Source organism: Aspergillus ibericus (genome assembly GCF_003184845.1).
Source record: "Aspergillus ibericus CBS 121593 unplaced genomic scaffold BO80scaffold_4, whole genome shotgun sequence".
In the NCBI taxonomy this organism is placed as follows: Eukaryota; Fungi; Ascomycota; class Eurotiomycetes; order Eurotiales; family Aspergillaceae; genus Aspergillus; species Aspergillus ibericus.
Window position 1 is genome coordinate 1 of NW_020292102.1, and position 15975 is coordinate 15975.

Here is a 15975-nt window from a genome sequence, read left to right on the forward strand (position 1 = left end):
ATAAATAGAAAATAAATAGAAAATAAATAGAAAATAAATAGAAAATAAATAGAAAATAAATAGAAAATAAATAGAAAATAAATAGAAAATAAATAAAAGGGGGATCTCATCGTGGTTAATAAGATGGAAAGGGGTTGATCATGAGTATTTCAGACCACGCCGAGCTGTGATCCCAGGGTCCACATACACTCTGTTCTCACACATTTGCACAAGTTGTGGCTATGGCGATGCTCTTAGGTGTTTTGACCCACCATTGACCCACCACCCGCACAAGTACGAGTACGTAGACAATGCAATTGGTTCAATTCGAATTTCTGGGCAACTCAATCCTCCTGACCCCCGAACCCCGACTTCCTATTCATCTCTAAACCCTGGTTGGAAAGTTTCAGTTCAGTTGCGGAAGCAATATTCAAAATTGCCGGTAAAACGTGGTTGTTACCAAGACCCGGTGATCTGCATCTCGCACCATCAATGTACGAGTACGGCTACATTATGATTGGCTGGATAGTACTAGCGTGTGAAATCTATCCTGAATTAGAAATGATATCTCCGACAGTAGGAAAAAAAAGCTAGAGAAATCTAAGACCACGATTCTGGTCGGATGGGGGTTGATGGCGATTATTTCCAGCGTCCATCAAAAATCATTAATATAAGTATCGCCCACGCAGTATGGCCGGACACTGGACATGTTAGCATGTCACTAGTCATCTAGGAACCCGCTCTTCGCCATGGGTGATTACAGTTTCTACAACTACAACCCGAGCCTCGCGGCAGCCATTGTCGCGCTTCTCTGCTACGGGGCCAGTACAGGATTCCACTGTTTCCAGCTCTTCAAACTGCGATGCTGGTTTTTCACAACATTCATTGCCGGAGCCATAAGTGAGTCGACTCCCGTCTTGGTCCCAATTTCCATAAAGCTCCACAGGAAGGAACTTACCTCTTATACAGTGATGACAATCGGCTACCTCTTCCGCGCGATATCTACCAAGGATACGAGTGCCCTAGGCCCATACATAGGCCAGAACGTGTGCATTCTCCTTCCTCCATCCCTCTACGCAGCCACCATCTACATGATCTACGGCCGCATTGTCATGTTCGCCCGCTCTGCCTCCCTCTCCCCTATCGCGCCGCAAAAGGTCACCAAAATATTCGTTATAGGCGATGTAATTGCTTTCCTGACACAGGCCAGTGGTGGCGGTATGATGGCTATGGAAAGCATGGCTAGTGCGGGTCAGAAGCTTACGATTTTTGGTCTGTTCGTACAGCTGTTCTTTTTCGGCGGGTTCTTCACTATCTCGGTGGTGTTTTGTCGTCGAATGCAACAACAGAAGAATGTCCGCATGCAAGACGTTCCGTATGGTGCGTTGCTTTACGTTTTATTTGGGGTCTCGGGGCTCATCATCGTTCGGTGTCTATATCGCGTTGTGGAGTTTTGTCAGGGAAATGATGGCTATTTGATAAGTCATGAGGTTTTCATGTATTTGTTCGACACATTGTTGATGTTCGTGGTACAGGTTGTTTTTCATTTTTATCACCCTGGACTGCTTCTTGGGGACGGGAAGTATGGTGGGTTGGAGATGGAAGGATAGTAGTACTCAAGGATTGGAAATTACAGCCATGGCGAAGGAGATAGATATTAGAATTTGTTTCTTCAGCCTACAGTTAATACATTCTTGGAAAGTCTAAGTTCCAGTCTACGAGCAATAATGCTGTGCAGATTCTGAGAAATCGGATGTTGCTGATTTGTATACCCACAATGATTTAAAGAATCTTGAAATGATATCATACAATGAGACATGGTCCAGATATATCTACCCAGTACAGTTCCATATATCTGTGGTCTGACATAAGAGAGAAGTATTTGAGAGAGAGTCGCGTTTCAGTCCTGCCCATCCGTGCACAGTCCCAATCCATCCATTGGCCAATGTAAACAGCTTCGCCAAGATGAGTCCAGCGAACCATATATTTCCTGTATCATCTTCTCCGGCCATGTCCCAATCCAATATGCTGGCTGACTTGACTTCAGCAGGACGCATGCATGGGCGAAGATAACAAGAGCAAATGGATCCCGGCCACCCAATAAAGTCGCAAATTCGTTGTCACAATGTGACAGCCAACCGAAGAACGCCGATTCACCCATTTTAGACCAGCTGAGTAACTTACTCACCGCTTGTAGTAGGGTATGGACACTGTTCATGGTTACTGTGCTCCGCCGTATTTGGTCGGCTAGGGCGTTCAGGCTGGCCGCGAGACCGCGAGGTCCGTCAACGTGATCTTGCCGCTGGAGGAGGAGCCGCAGTGCTCCCGAAGACAGATCATGCCAAAAGCATGCAATAATTGCCCGGACACCGCGAATATGGACTATCCAGTGCGCCAGAGTGCCGTCCTGATTGTACAGAACACTGGGACGGTTGTAAGATGTGCCTAGCTCGAAAATAAAAGCAAGCGCAGAAAAGGCATACAGCGCAGAGCAGTTGGATTTGGAGATCCGCGTCAGAGCTGTAGCTGATTCTTCAACAGCTGCAGCATACTGTTCATGGGCATAAGTCAAGTAACGTGTTTCACGGAGCTTCTCGCGCCACATGTGTAGGGCAGAAATGGCGCAGATCACCCGGAGCAGGAAACCATTATGGAAAGCTATCTCGGGAATGATCACTTGCCACAGACGTTGTACCTCGTCTTTTACAGCAAGTGTCTTGTATGTTGAGTATGTGTAGTGGTGGATGATCTCAATAGTATTGACACCGCTGCCGTTTGACCAATGAGGTTTCTTGATAAGGCATTTGGATCGAGAAAGCGAAGCGGCAGTATCAGCCTCATGGTCACCAGGTTGCGAACAGTCCGGCGAGCTTTCAGCAACATTGCTTGTTCGATTCCGACCTGATACCTTCACCGGATGATAAGTGCATGAGATCCTGTGCTGGAGGCACTTGATGCACGATGGCTTGGTCTCATCGCACTAATCATGTGATCAGCAGCCGGTATGCAGTGATTTTTATTTGCATGAGGTAATAGGACTATAGACGCGAGTGATAATCACCCCGATTTTGGACTTACTTTGATTCTACGCCTCTTGCAGTTTGAACAGCCGGTTCTGACTTTCCGGTGAGAGCGCCTGGCCAGGGGCATCGAGGATCACGGAGCCGGTGTAGCCCGTCAAATTGTGTTGTAACTGAAGTAGTTCAGATTGAACAATCAATCCCACACAGTATCGAAGGGCTCCATAGAACAGCAGCCAATGAAGACAAGTCTGCACACCTGAAGTGGGCATATAACCTTGTGGCTATTTATGACGATCGAAGATTAAAGCTGTTCCGAATCACGTGACTATGGCCATGGACTCTGTGGCGATAAAAAAAAGATTTAAACTTTCCAACTGCGGACGCTCCACTAATCAACCAGGCTGCAGAGTACATATCGTACAGATATATAGAAATTGGCACGAAAAAAACATATAACAGCATTAGTATGACTGCGCTCACCCAAGCCTCCTCGTGGGCGTCTGGCCGCTTGTACCGGTCCCTCAGGGCCTCCTTCAGGGACCTGAATATTCTTCACCCGAAGGAAGGTCAAAAAGGCGCATTTCGGCATTCGCACACTTTGTCGCCGTCAGAAAACTCGGCATATAATCTGTCACTCCCCAATCTCATCTTTACTGCATTTTGTCCTTGGGCGCACATTAAGTATTCTTCGACTGTCTATTAACTTTCTTTTAGCCATCACATTTCAACGGCGATGTTACCCGAGGGCTTCACAGAGATCAATCTCAATAATCATGACAATTCAGAAATCCAAAGAAGCGTTCTGGATCGTACTGAAAAGGGTTACGACAGAGCCCTTCGTCTATTCGATTTGTAGGAAAGCGCCCGCTTCGTCTGCGGTAGCTGCTACTGACTACATATAGGTTTGTCACAAATCATCCAGGCACTGTCTCTCCACCCGATATTCGTACCTATAAAGGTTTTATTCAATTTTTAGGTAGGGATCTCAGAGGTCGTCTTAGTAAAAATAAAGTCCCGGTTTTAAGTACTCTTGACAACATAAAGAAAGATTTAGACGCTGGATTTGCCCGGCATCAGAGCTACATTGTTCCAGAATATATCAGTACAACAATTAAGGGAGTAGGTAGGACAGTCCCATTCTTTATATATGATATTCTATACTAATCGCTATAGTGGATGAAAAAGGACCTCAATAAATGCTTAAAATACCTGATATCCAGATATCAAAAAATGGGTTCTCCCACAACGACCTCAAAATTGTGCAGAAACACCTTTGGTACCATAACTCCTTTGAATACCGTGGGAAATACCCGGAAAGAACAAGAGTAGAACTCAGTGTATCAATACTCCTATACTGTTTCACATCAGCTAGAACAGGAGAAGTACATGAATCTACAGCTCATCGAACTTCAGCTCATGAACATGGAGATACAGATCTCGCGAAGCATATGAGCGCGGCTGTAATAACCGCATGCTATAAGATATGGAAATCCCTCTTTTATTTCTGCAGTAATACTGATTATACTATAGCACTTTCGCCTTTACATTGAGTGGATTGAAGGAGAGTTCATGCTTGTTCTTGACTATAACCGAGACTATACCAAGGGATCCTGGAAAATGCAGCTATCGGAACTCCCGACCCACAGATTCTACGAAAAATATACTGAAAAGACACCACTTTTCCTTAACCTTCTTACCTTTTTTTTACCTTTGGCGTCAGCCGATCGGGCCTTTCGTGACTACAGATCTGTCGATGAAATCCTTGATGAAGTGGACTTGCTGAGCAGTACTCTTCAAGAAGCGGAGCATAAAACTATTGGCACTATATATTTCAGGCCTGATATACTAGACATACCTCTATTTCGCCCTCAAGATGAGCAAGCCATCGATACTTCTACTGGAAGGGCTAGAGGAGCCGACGATTTTAGAAAAATGTTCGCTGCGCTTGGGCATCGGGCTGGGTACCCAGACAATATTACTGTCCGAGCTTGTCGTCGAGCAGCACTTATGGAAGCTGGTAAGGATTATTTTTCAATAAAGCGGATAACGCTGTGATCTTAGATAAGAACTATTCAGAAACAGCCCGCATGAAGTTCTCTGGGCACATAAAGCGGGATACTTTAGAAACTCTTACACTCACCGCGTGGTCGAGGCTCATGGAACAGCAAATTTCCTTGGGATCGGAAGCCGACGTGGTCATATCGAGAACCATCGTAGTATGGGCGTCCGCCGTAATCCCCATCTCTATCAAGCCCTCCCAGCAAGGGCAGAGCTTGAATTTCAGGAACGTGAGGATGTTGTTCAGCTTGATACCGAGATTCAATCAATGAAAAAAGGTAGGTTCTAGCAGATGACGATTCTAAGACTATTCAGCTGCACCGGCGTCGCCTTGAGAATCAACGACGGCGGCTTTATGTAGACGAGTTAAGCCGCTTACGGCGGGAGCAGCCTCGTCTGGTAGAGTTACAATCCGGAGATGGCGAGCGGACAGTTTCCACTGCACTCGAAAAGCAATGCCAGAGCGCGATCTCATAGCCGATATTCTTCCGGATCCCGTCGAGCTACGAAGCTCCGCCGGCCGTATAGCAATTCGTGCCCTCGAGACCATCTGTTCGCACGAGGTTTCTGTTTGTTACATTTCCAGCCTTGCACCTACAGATGGGAAATGAATCTGCGCTGAATCAGTTGAAAAGTAAGAGCGTTTCTGCTTTCAGTTGCTGAACAATACTCACGCTCTTAGATACTACCCACATCGGCGATGGCTGCATTTTTACCGATGTCGGACGAAGCGACTTGCCGCCATGGGCCTTTCCAATTTCGCAGAACTTTGCTTTGAGTGTGACTCATGGTATAATGATTACGGGAAATGGGCCCAGCACTGTGAGGACCACCTAGGTGCAAGCAAAAATTTACTTCGCTGTGACCCGATAATTCTTCGCAATGCCCCAGTTAAAGTGGGTCTCTGCCCATTCTGCGTAGGAGATGAGAATTTGAGTCCATGCAAACGCATGGGTCAGTTCTTTGATCGCAATTGTTGGTATAAGCATGTTCAGTCCCACCTCGACTACCAAGCATTGTCAGGGAGGTTTCATTGCCGTCACCCTGCCTGCCAAGAAAATTTTCGAGGCTTGGCGGACCTAGAATGTCACCTGCGTGATATACACAGCTATAACCCTCCGCGCGGAAAGAAGCGAGCCGCAAATGTCGAGGACGGAGAAAGGTGAATAAGCAATGAGGTATATATATAGATACTTGACATTATATTCTTGATCATATTTGTTTATATTTCATATTTAGCTAGTCGGAAGAATACTTTGTGGCCCGATGACTATCCTTTAAATGGGCTTTGATAGTTGAAGGATGTAAATGAAAGGTGACTATAAGCTTGCGTATCCATATGTTCTTTTTCCATTTATTTTTAGAGCATACTTTGTACATGTTTTCAGTACCTTGAGGTATATTTGCGGCATTCGTCTCTTACGTGCTTCTCGAAGTACGCCTGGGCAGAATGTGTTTTTCAAAGACCCATAAGCTCAGATCTTTGGAAAGAAGCGCCCTTTGTAGCTATCTCTAGCCACGGCCTTCAGATATTGAGAGAGTCAGCGTATTATTTGTTACACATACTTCATCGGGCTTTCTTCCCGGGGAGTTTTAAATATGGAAGAGGAGATACAACATTATGTACTAGGAGGGTCGTACATCCTTTAATTGCTTAAACAATCCGAACACTTGATGAGCCTCAAGAGTAAAGTAGGATAACTTATCGGATGTAGGAGAACTAGCCCTGCGCCTTCTACTGCCAATATCAAGGTCATGAATCCCGCTGTTTCTCTCGCCACACGCTCGATTTCATAGCGGGATTTAGTAGGATTGCCTTTACCGCCGAAGACGGTACTTGACACATTTATGGCTCTTTTCTTTGACTCTGTTGATTGGTTTATGATGGTATCGTAGCAAACATTATCTTCTGGGCTATTGTCGTGATGTTGATGGTCTTCTAACAGATGTTCCACGAGGAAACCTTTCGACAACGGTACGAAAGCTTGATGGCCTCTACTATAATTCCGGAAGGGGAGAACAGTAATTTCTTGTGGCTTGTACGGTTGGTACTTGGCCTCGGCGCCTACTCCGGTTCGCTGGACGCTCTGGGTGCCGATGCAGATAGTATAAAACAGCTTTCGCAGGATCTGCTGATGCAAATCAAACAATATATCTTGGCCATTATTGATTTGCCAAGTCTGGAGACAGTACAAATATGCGTGTTATTGGGGAGCTTTCATCTTTTCAATGGCCGTCCCAATGCCGGTCTAATGACTCTGACGGGTGGACTCAAAACCGCGCGAGACTCGGCGGCGCTCATGGTGGGCATTGGAAGTTGCAGACAAGCACGTATCCCCAAAATCATTGTCAAAAGTGCCGTGACTAATTGGAGTAGTGACAGCAGATACGCGGCTGTGGCCTTTGGACGGCCATGCACAGTGGATGATTCCAACTGCGAGGTTGCGTCTATTAGCGATATCAAAATATATGGCCATGAAGAAACCCGACAAGGACCATTATTAGAATACTATCAGTAGAGGTTCAATCTTTACCACATCGTGGGTCCGCTCTTGAGCCTAAGACTCCAAGCTAATCGGCTGGAGAGTCTCACTGCTATTCATACTCAACTCTCCTCCTGGAAAAACGAGCTACCTGATAAACTCCGGCTGGAAACATACAAAGATGACCCTAAGAGCGAATCACGAATACCTGAAATACAGGTATTGGCTATCCAATTGACCTATGATAATCTCTAAATTATTCCCCACCGCAGCGCTGCATTTGGTTGCAACGAACGCGGATTCCATTCAAACAATGGCGCGACCCCGCACAACTCCTCCCGAGAGCAACTGCTGGATTCCGCATTAAGAACCTCTAAATTGCATCAGCATGCTGAACTTTTATAATCATGCCGCAAGACACACGCTGTGATGTACATTGGGATCTGCCTGTTTACAGCTGGTGTCGTCCTCTGTGCGATTGCACTAACACAGCCTCTGTTAACAGCCAGCCAGAAGGCAAAAGAAGGTGTTATATTATATCCTGATTATGCTCTTTTGTTACAATCATAGCCAGTCGCTTACTCAACATGTTCACAGCATGAGGGAGGTGTCTCCCATACCTCCGCCCGCCACCACCAGGCTTCTACCATGGGAGGAGAAGCTGTCCCAGATTTAGCCAGTAAACCCGTCTTTACATACGCCATATCCGGGTCCTCCGAGACGATCGACATAACTGCACTGTGTAAGTTCATTCGGATATCTGTCCTGGGGCGATATACTCCTGTTGGAAGTCCCAAAGTTATCCTCCGCAAGACTCCTATCTCCGTCGGACCTTAACTCTATCCCAGGCTTTCGAAGACTGTCGGAAGCATTTGTGCGTCTTCCAAACTCGCGTACTGGGTATCCTGGACGGAAATTCATGATAAAGGTTGTCAGCCTTACGCGGCGATACCAAGCATTTCCGCTCCGCAGCCGTAGATAATATAGCTCCCTAGTAAGGATGGTCGGGGCAGCTACTCCAGAATAGTAATACAATGAGACATGTTATATTTCTAATTCAGTAATAGATAATCATCATATAGTTGGGCCTACAAAGCTGGAATTAATAAGGGAAGAAGATAATAACTAATATAACAAACCGTGCGTTGTTCTATATGGTGTAGAAATAATATATATAAGCTATATCTAATATAAAGCAGGTAAATCTACCAACCGTCCTCTGACAAAGATCAAGCATCAGGATTGATTATTAGTGTGTCTATTAACATTATTCATACTTTTCGTTATACGGCATATAGTATATTGCAGAGATTTTACAATCACACTGATAAATCCAAAGATCATGTTACAAATGAATGTTTTTACACCCGAATGTACTATCTAAAATGATGTCCAGACAAAGAGATAATAGAGAATACGTCAACAGCCTCAATACTGGAGTGATCACTGACTGACAAGGCTATAGTCTAGATAGCCGTGAAGTAAAGGAGGTTTGTTTGCTAGCCGCACTAGGACATGCTGTTCACAATGAATAGCTCACACGCAGCGCGCCCCATCAACCAAGATCTCAACCCCGCTAATAATGGAGCTCGCAGATTCAGCAAGGAACAGAGCAACATTGGCCACATCTGACGGTTCCACCAGGCGTCCAATTGGGATAGCCTCACACTTGGCCTTGATGATCTCTGCAGGAACAGGACCGTCAGGGATCCCGGCGAATTTATTCAGCAAAGGGGTGTTTCCCGAGGTGGGGCAGATAGTGTTGAATCGAAGCTGATCCCTGGCAAACTCGAGGGCCATAGACTTTGTAGCAGAGGAGACACCGGCCTTGGTCGCGTTATACCAAGTCTGCGTGGCGCCTGGCCGGATGGCGTTCTCGCTGGAAATGACCACCGTTGATCCCGGGCCGTTTTTCCTCATCTCGGGAATGAGTATCTTCGACGCAATATAGATGCTGCGGACGTTGACGTTGAACAGGCGCTCAAATTCCTCGTCAGTGACTTCGATGCCGGACTTGTTTGGGTAAGACCACCCGGCATTGTGAACGACGATGGAAGGTGCCTTGCCATACTTGGCGACACTGGTCGCGAGCTACATTGGGATGAGTGTCTGGTACCGGAGCAAGGATGATATTAGGGGATCATCTCAAAGCGTACCGCTCGCTTCCAACTTTCTTCTTCTGCTACATTTGCGGAGATTTGATAGGCACGATCTTCGGGGAAGCCATTGACAGGACCGTCGACCGCCTTCAAATCCAGTCCGAGAACAAAAGCCCCCTCGCGTACGAAGGTTTCGAGGATTCCGCGCCCGAAACCCTGGCTGGAGCCAGAAATCAGTGCAATCTGTCCTTCAAGTCGACCAGGCATTTTGTTGTATGCAAAATAGGTGAAGTGGGAAGCAGAACGTAGGAGCAAGGCAAGGCAGTAAACTGGAATGCTATACAGTAGCGAGTGAGGATTATTCGCACTCATAAAGCATTTGTCACAGTATGCAGTTTATCTCTATCGCAGTTATTGTCGATCGTGATAGGTCCTGTTGTTCCACATAATCTCCGCAACGCTCGGACCGAGCATGCAAGATCGGATGGCTTCCCGAGCAAGGGATTGCTGTGCATGGTCATCCACTTCTTGCACTCCTCAAATCGATGAATTCCTCCAGATCCTCTGTCTTTGTGCGTTTCTCGGACCGTTTGCAAAGAGGAAACAGCTCCACGATGGCACCGTCTACTGCTACGCCGACCGATTTGCACCGAGCATCCGTGTAAGGAATCTCCTGGGCCCCTCACCCCACAATTAGGCTGTATCGCGGACTAACAGTAGCAGTGCCTGTCTCCAGTGCCGAAAGGCAAAGGTCCGGTGCCTTGTCACCCAGCGACTGGATCAGTGTAACCGATGTTTAGCAAACAATACAGGCTGTGTTTTTACTCAGGCAAAAAGAACCAGGGCAAGGCCGCAGCCCTACCCTCAACCGCCATTGCCACCTGACGTTGAGGAAACGACGAATGATCGAGACGAAGACGACCAAAATGATGGAACTCGAGTATTGGAAACGAGTCACTCTGCTACCGTCACAATCAACCAGTCGGGCCTGGGCCCAGCGAAAGCGCTCACCCAGGTTCCGCCGGCCGACAATGATCACGGCCTACCCGAGAAACCAGGACCCATAATCACTGATGCGATCCGCTCAAGACTCATTGCCACTTTATCGTCATTAAGAAATTATAGGGGTGCTCCATTTAGTTTCATTACCGCTGAGGGGAGCCCAGTGCAGCACCAGCGCAGTGAATCGCCCCGGACACCGCATTCATTGACTCTCTCATCGCTGCTACGCCCTCTCAATTCAATAAATGACACCATACCCACAACTAATAATGCGAACCAGTCGCCTACAAGCTCGATCAAAATGCCCAGTTACGTAGTATCCATGACTCTAGGCCACGCCATTAGCGACCCGATTGACGGGGGTATACTCACCCTTCAAGCTTCAAAAGGGTTCTATGAGTATTTTCTGGTCCACATGAATGCAAAATGGGAGTATATCCTGGATCCAAGACATGACACCCATGACGATGTCCGACGGCACAGTCCGCTACTATTCGCGACGGTGCTCTTCTGCTCATCCAAGTTTGCCGGCTTCGTTGAAGGTCGTATCGTCTCCGATACAGACCCTTTCTTGCAGACTCGTCTATGCAGCCTAGCGAGAAATCTTGTCATTAAGACGCTTGCCGAGGGAAATAGGTCCATAGAGACAATGCAAGCTCTCTATTTGCTGGCCTGCTGGAAGGACGGGGATGATGACGTCTCATACCTACACAGCGGGTACGCGTTTCGCGTCCTCCAGGATATGGACTTACGAGGTAATGATGCAGGTAGTAGAGAGATGGCGAGGCGGAGACGAATATGGTTAGCTCTTTACCGGCAGGACAAACAGCAGAGTTTGTTCTTCATGCGTCGCTCGTCTTTCCATCAAGGGGACGAAGCTTTCTTCCTGAGCGATAACGCCGACGTTGACACGTTGCTCATAGACACAATATCGCGCTGTAGTGCGGATCTACGGCGGATCCAGAGCAAGCTCCGGGGATTAGTCGAGAACACATCCTCGTTAATGCTGCCCTGCCTTGAAGATCTGGTGGAAGAGGAGATCAGTACGTGGCGATCGAAGTGGAATCATCTTGTGAATTGGGATAGGGTAGGAGGATCAGGAGATATTCCGTCTGTCGACCATGCCATGTTGTTTCCAGAACGTCACCATCTCCAAACAACTATGCAGCTGTTGGAGCAGAGTGTGAGACTCAACGTGGCTTCCGCTATGCTCCGCCAATCTCTCGTGGTTTCTCTATCGCCTTCTAGTCGCCCTGTTCCTTGCCATGAAGTGCCTCACCTGGATATTGATCTGTCAGCGCTGCGGCGAGATCGTTGCTACAATCTAACAGGATTAAGGAGTGGTATTGAGGGCGCATTTGGCACTCTCCGTGCACTGCTATGCATTCCCCAGGACGATCTGAGACGAGCTCCGGATGCGATTCTTCTACTTGCACCGAGCGCAGCTCTTTTCCTTTGTCTACTTCTGTGCCTGCCAGACAGCGGTATGCTTGGGCCCAGTTTCCAGAGGAAAGCAGCCAGCTTTATTTGTCGCATAGCACAGTACATGGCAGGCTCTGTAAGGTCACACAACGATAGCATGGTTCTGCATTCTGCGTACCTAGACTCTGTGGTCAATCTTCTGGGCGTTCCTGCACCTGAGAATGGGCATCCCTCGGTCTATGTTGAGGAGTTGAACGCACAGCACATGCACGCAAGTCAAAATGATCTAGATATCGAGTACACCACCAATCAACCGACCCAAGGCCTGGCAGATAATATTGGTGCAGGTGACGCGAACGCAGGATACAACGATGATGGAATCAACGGTTTGTTTGGGGACGCAGAGCAAAATATACCTAGGCAGAGTCTGGTGAACCTTTTAGAGGGAGATTTGTTCTGGGATATTCCTGCTACAACAAGCAATGTGTCTCTTAACTACTGATCTAACATAAGTTTCAGAGATACTTTGACAGTTTTGGCTAGGTTGCAATTCATTCCCGCTCATCAGCTATCATCCGCACACGTAAAAACGGTGGAGACGTCGCCGGCAGCATAGGATACCTGAATATTAACCACTGTCGCATAAGTACCTGCAACAATTATAATAGCTCCGGTAAGAATGATGAAGGCAGCCATAGCGATCACCACGCTAGTCTTCCAACCACGTCGAAAACCATCCAATGCGCGGAGTAGCCAATGTCTCGCATCCATAGCCGCTGCTACAGTATCGCGCGGTATGCCTGAGTTGTATTTAGTAGGTCTTTCAGCTACATAAAACAAGATCATAAGGCCGGGAATAATATTCGTCAGAACAGGATTCAGAAGCGCTCCGACCAGGCTCAGGAAGTCGTCAAAAAAGGGCACAACTCCTACCATGATGAACCCCAGAGTGGCGGTTAGAAGCATAGATCCAATCCACACGGTCCAGTGTTTAACAGTGTTTGACTGCAGATCAGGGGTACCCCGGAGAATTCTGACAAAGCAATATTTACCAGCAATGTGGCTGTACAGGACGGCAGTAACGATGAGGCCAGGTAATGCAATGCCGTAGGATATTTTCTTAATAAGAAGTCCTGCTGATCCAAGTGCTGGGCTTGCCAGGTACTGTCCAACTTTGCCGTACACAATAGAGGCAATAATGATGTCGGTGATAATGATGAAAGATTGTCCACAGATGAGAGAACGAGTGAACAGTTCGGGCTGCTTCATTTCTGCCGATATGGAGAAAAAGGTCCCCGACGCGCCCACAGCGAAGAGTTGATTTGAGATGGCTGACATGGCTTGTGGGAAAGTTGTATTGGGGAGAGCTCGGATATCGAGGTCAACGGGACCGGCGGATGGCGCTGCGGTTGGTCTGTCCTGGACGAGGCAAGCGATGGCAACCGTCCAGACAGATAGGATGATCCCTGTCACTCCTACCCAGCCTAGCCAAGAGACCTTTTCCAATGACCTGAATCCCGTTCCCATCAGGAAGGCTACCGCGCATATGAAGCCGACGAAGCCCGTGGTGCAGAATCCATGGTCGGACAGAGTGTTGAGCGCAACAGAGGTGGTGAGCATAGCAGCTCCAGAGACCAAAGCCAGGTATACATAGTATATAACACCAATGAGTTCTCGAGCACCTCGACCGAAGAGAAGCTCTGCTGCATCGCCGATGTTATGCAGTTGCGGATAGTATAGTCTGGCATTCCCACACACATAGCCAGAAATCCCAGTCATCAGCGCAAGGACCACAAAGCAGAGAAGACCAGGGAAGAATCCCAAAACATGAAAAGTGGATGGAAGACTGAGAACACCAAGGCCTATTTGGAATTTTGTGATCAGGATAGCTGCTCCCTGCCAGGAGACACCAACAAAGCTGACCTCAGCCGCTTCGTAACTGAATACATCCTGAGGGGGTACAGCAGGCGTCTTGTCCTTCTGGCTACCGGTGCTGTTTAGATTGGGACTGGTGTCGTGCATTGCCATAATTCTGGATCGTCTGGTTTGATGATAACACTTTCGTTGTTTTACGAAGTATATGAGAGGGCTCAGTGAGTATACTATTCTTGTAATGTTTCTGTCCTTATCTGGACAGGTCTCGGTCCGAAGATCTGGGTGTACGCCGCACAAACACCGGCCCGAGTATCCATCGATATAGCGTCTCATCCTGACTTATCCCCGACTTTCAGTCTTAATTTTTGCCAGCATATTTTGATCGTTACCCATTCTCATGATGTCTTTCATTCAGACACAGCGCCAGGTCCTTTTGGCAACACGGTACCGTCTACTGAGGCTGAATTCGACAGGCAATGCTCGCCTTTTCTCAGCAACGACCGCTTCTGTGAAACGAGCACAACATATTTCCTGGCATCACAATCGACGGAAGTTGTACGGTGTTGCGGGTATCGCTTTCACTGGCGCTGTGTTGTTTTCCACGATACAGGATACTGACGGTCAAGCTGAGGAGAAAGGCGACCGCAATTCCCTATCGAAAATTCCCTTGTCGAAGCTCATTTCGGGATGGATGTGAGTATCCGCAAATACTACATGACCGATAAAAATCCTTCTCCATGTGCTAATTGGGTATGGTGACGGTCGACGCAGTGCTTTTGCTTTCTGTTCCTCTCCGACTTGGGTAGACCTCAGCGAGAATATGTACAACTTCCTTTCACACATACCGATTCTATCCTCTGTTATCGATGCCATTATTATGCGGACATTCTTCAATCAATTTCTCGGTGGTGAATCGATCTTGGAATGTATTCCAAAGATTCAAGCGCTCCGGCAGCAACAGATCGGTACTCTTCTTGGATACAATGTAGAGGCAGACCTGAATGGATCAAGAAAGGATCCACAGCTCATTGCTCAGCAAATAGAGCATATTATTGCATCTATCGAGACTCAGGGCAAGCTTGCTCGTCAGTTCTGGCTACAAGCCTCGTCTACTGGAGGTGATAACCGGTGCTGGGTCCGTATCAAGGTGACTGGTCTCCTTCCTGACCCTACTGCACTCTACCATGGCTCGAATGCTATATTGCAGAGGAAAAGAGAAAGAGGACTAGATAATAATGTCCCTTACCCAGGGCTACCACAAGATGGAGACTGGGAGGCGGCATTAGGGGGTGTGATTGACGTGGATCGGCTACAGCTCATGGCTTTGCGCAGCACACTCGAAACGATTGCTAGCAAGGCACGGGAGAACAACGTGCGCATTGTAATTGATGCAGAGCAAACTTGGTATCAGCCTGTGATAGACAGTCTGACCGATGAATTAATGCAGAAATACAACTCTCTGGATGGGCCGGCTACGTGTATCGCATCGTTCCAAGCCTATCTCCGCCGATACCCTGTTCTACTGGATCAGCAAATCAAGCGAGCTGATGAGAAGGGATACAAACTTCTCTTTAAGCAGGTAAGAGGCGCCTACATGGTAAGCGAAGCCGCCCGGTGGGAGAAGGAGCAAAGAGCAGGGCCAGGTCCTGTTTGGGCAACAAAGGCAGAAACAGACGCCAGCTACAACTACGGGATTAGGAAGACCCTATCCACGGTCGCTGAGCAAATTCGGCGTGACGGTCATTCGAGGATCAGCGTCGTCTTTGCAACACACAATTCCAATAGCATAGACTTGGCGACTAACGTGCTCGAAGAGGAGGGACTGGCAAGACGAGCCGATGATGACACGAAGCTTGTCTTGTCAGGACAAGCGGCAGGAGCCATTGCCTTCGCACAGCTATACGGTAAGCCAACTATCTTGCCCGTAGATAGCATCAACATGGCTACATACCTAATTATTTAACGTTTTGCACCAGGCATGAAGGACGACCTGACGAACAAAATCACCGGCTCCATTACCAGTTTAGGAGGATT

At 47.6% G+C, this 15975-nt stretch overlaps 7 protein-coding genes across 7 annotated transcripts; 4 read left to right on the forward strand and 3 right to left on the reverse strand.

Annotated features, from left to right (window-relative positions):
• Positions 1-728: 728 nt before the first annotated feature.
• Positions 729-1589, forward strand: BO80DRAFT_346517 (RTA1 domain-containing protein; the record flags this gene model as incomplete). The annotated part of the gene is made up of 2 exons (XM_025715371.1): positions 729-883; positions 926-1589. The coding sequence occupies 2 exons, from the start codon at positions 729-731 to the stop codon at positions 1587-1589; spliced, it is 819 nt and encodes a 272-aa protein (XP_025579201.1).
• A 213-nt stretch (positions 1590-1802) lies between these two features.
• Positions 1803-3249, reverse strand: BO80DRAFT_373144 (Zn(II)2Cys6 transcription factor domain-containing protein). The gene is made up of 2 exons (XM_025716550.1): positions 3058-3249; positions 1803-2959 (listed from the first exon to the last, which is right to left on the reverse strand). The coding sequence occupies exons 1-2, from the start codon at positions 3127-3129 to the stop codon at positions 1880-1882; spliced, it is 1152 nt and encodes a 383-aa protein (XP_025579202.1). The 5' UTR covers positions 3130-3249; the 3' UTR covers positions 1803-1879.
• A 486-nt stretch (positions 3250-3735) lies between these two features.
• On the forward strand, positions 3736-6226 carry BO80DRAFT_451852 (uncharacterized protein; the record flags this gene model as incomplete). The annotated part of the gene is made up of 8 exons (XM_025721902.1): positions 3736-3854; positions 3905-4121; positions 4223-4462; positions 4533-5053; positions 5127-5338; positions 5422-5492; positions 5525-5629; positions 5792-6226. The coding sequence occupies 8 exons, from the start codon at positions 3736-3738 to the stop codon at positions 6224-6226; spliced, it is 1920 nt and encodes a 639-aa protein (XP_025579203.1).
• Positions 6227-9079: 2853 nt separating this feature from the next.
• On the reverse strand, positions 9080-9909 carry BO80DRAFT_441126 (NAD(P)-binding protein; the record flags this gene model as incomplete). The annotated part of the gene is made up of 2 exons (XM_025721172.1): positions 9080-9634; positions 9700-9909. 2 exons carry the CDS (start codon positions 9907-9909, stop codon positions 9080-9082), a joined length of 765 nt encoding a protein of 254 aa, XP_025579204.1.
• Positions 9910-10256: 347 nt separating this feature from the next.
• BO80DRAFT_480778 (uncharacterized protein) lies at positions 10257-12568 on the forward strand (the record flags this gene model as incomplete). The annotated part of the gene is made up of 3 exons (XM_025723362.1): positions 10257-10303; positions 10366-10595; positions 10647-12568. The coding sequence occupies 3 exons, from the start codon at positions 10257-10259 to the stop codon at positions 12566-12568; spliced, it is 2199 nt and encodes a 732-aa protein (XP_025579205.1).
• A 62-nt stretch (positions 12569-12630) lies between these two features.
• BO80DRAFT_431470 (uncharacterized protein) lies at positions 12631-14094 on the reverse strand (the record flags this gene model as incomplete). Its single annotated transcript, XM_025720743.1, has 1 exon — positions 12631-14094. One exon carries the CDS (start codon positions 14092-14094, stop codon positions 12631-12633), a length of 1464 nt encoding a protein of 487 aa, XP_025579206.1.
• Positions 14095-14341: 247 nt separating this feature from the next.
• Positions 14342-15904, forward strand: BO80DRAFT_480781 (FAD-linked oxidoreductase; the record flags this gene model as incomplete). The annotated part of the gene is made up of 2 exons (XM_025723363.1): positions 14342-14634; positions 14713-15904. 2 exons carry the CDS (start codon positions 14342-14344, stop codon positions 15902-15904), a joined length of 1485 nt encoding a protein of 494 aa, XP_025579207.1.
• Between the last annotated feature and the right edge of the window lie 71 nt (positions 15905-15975).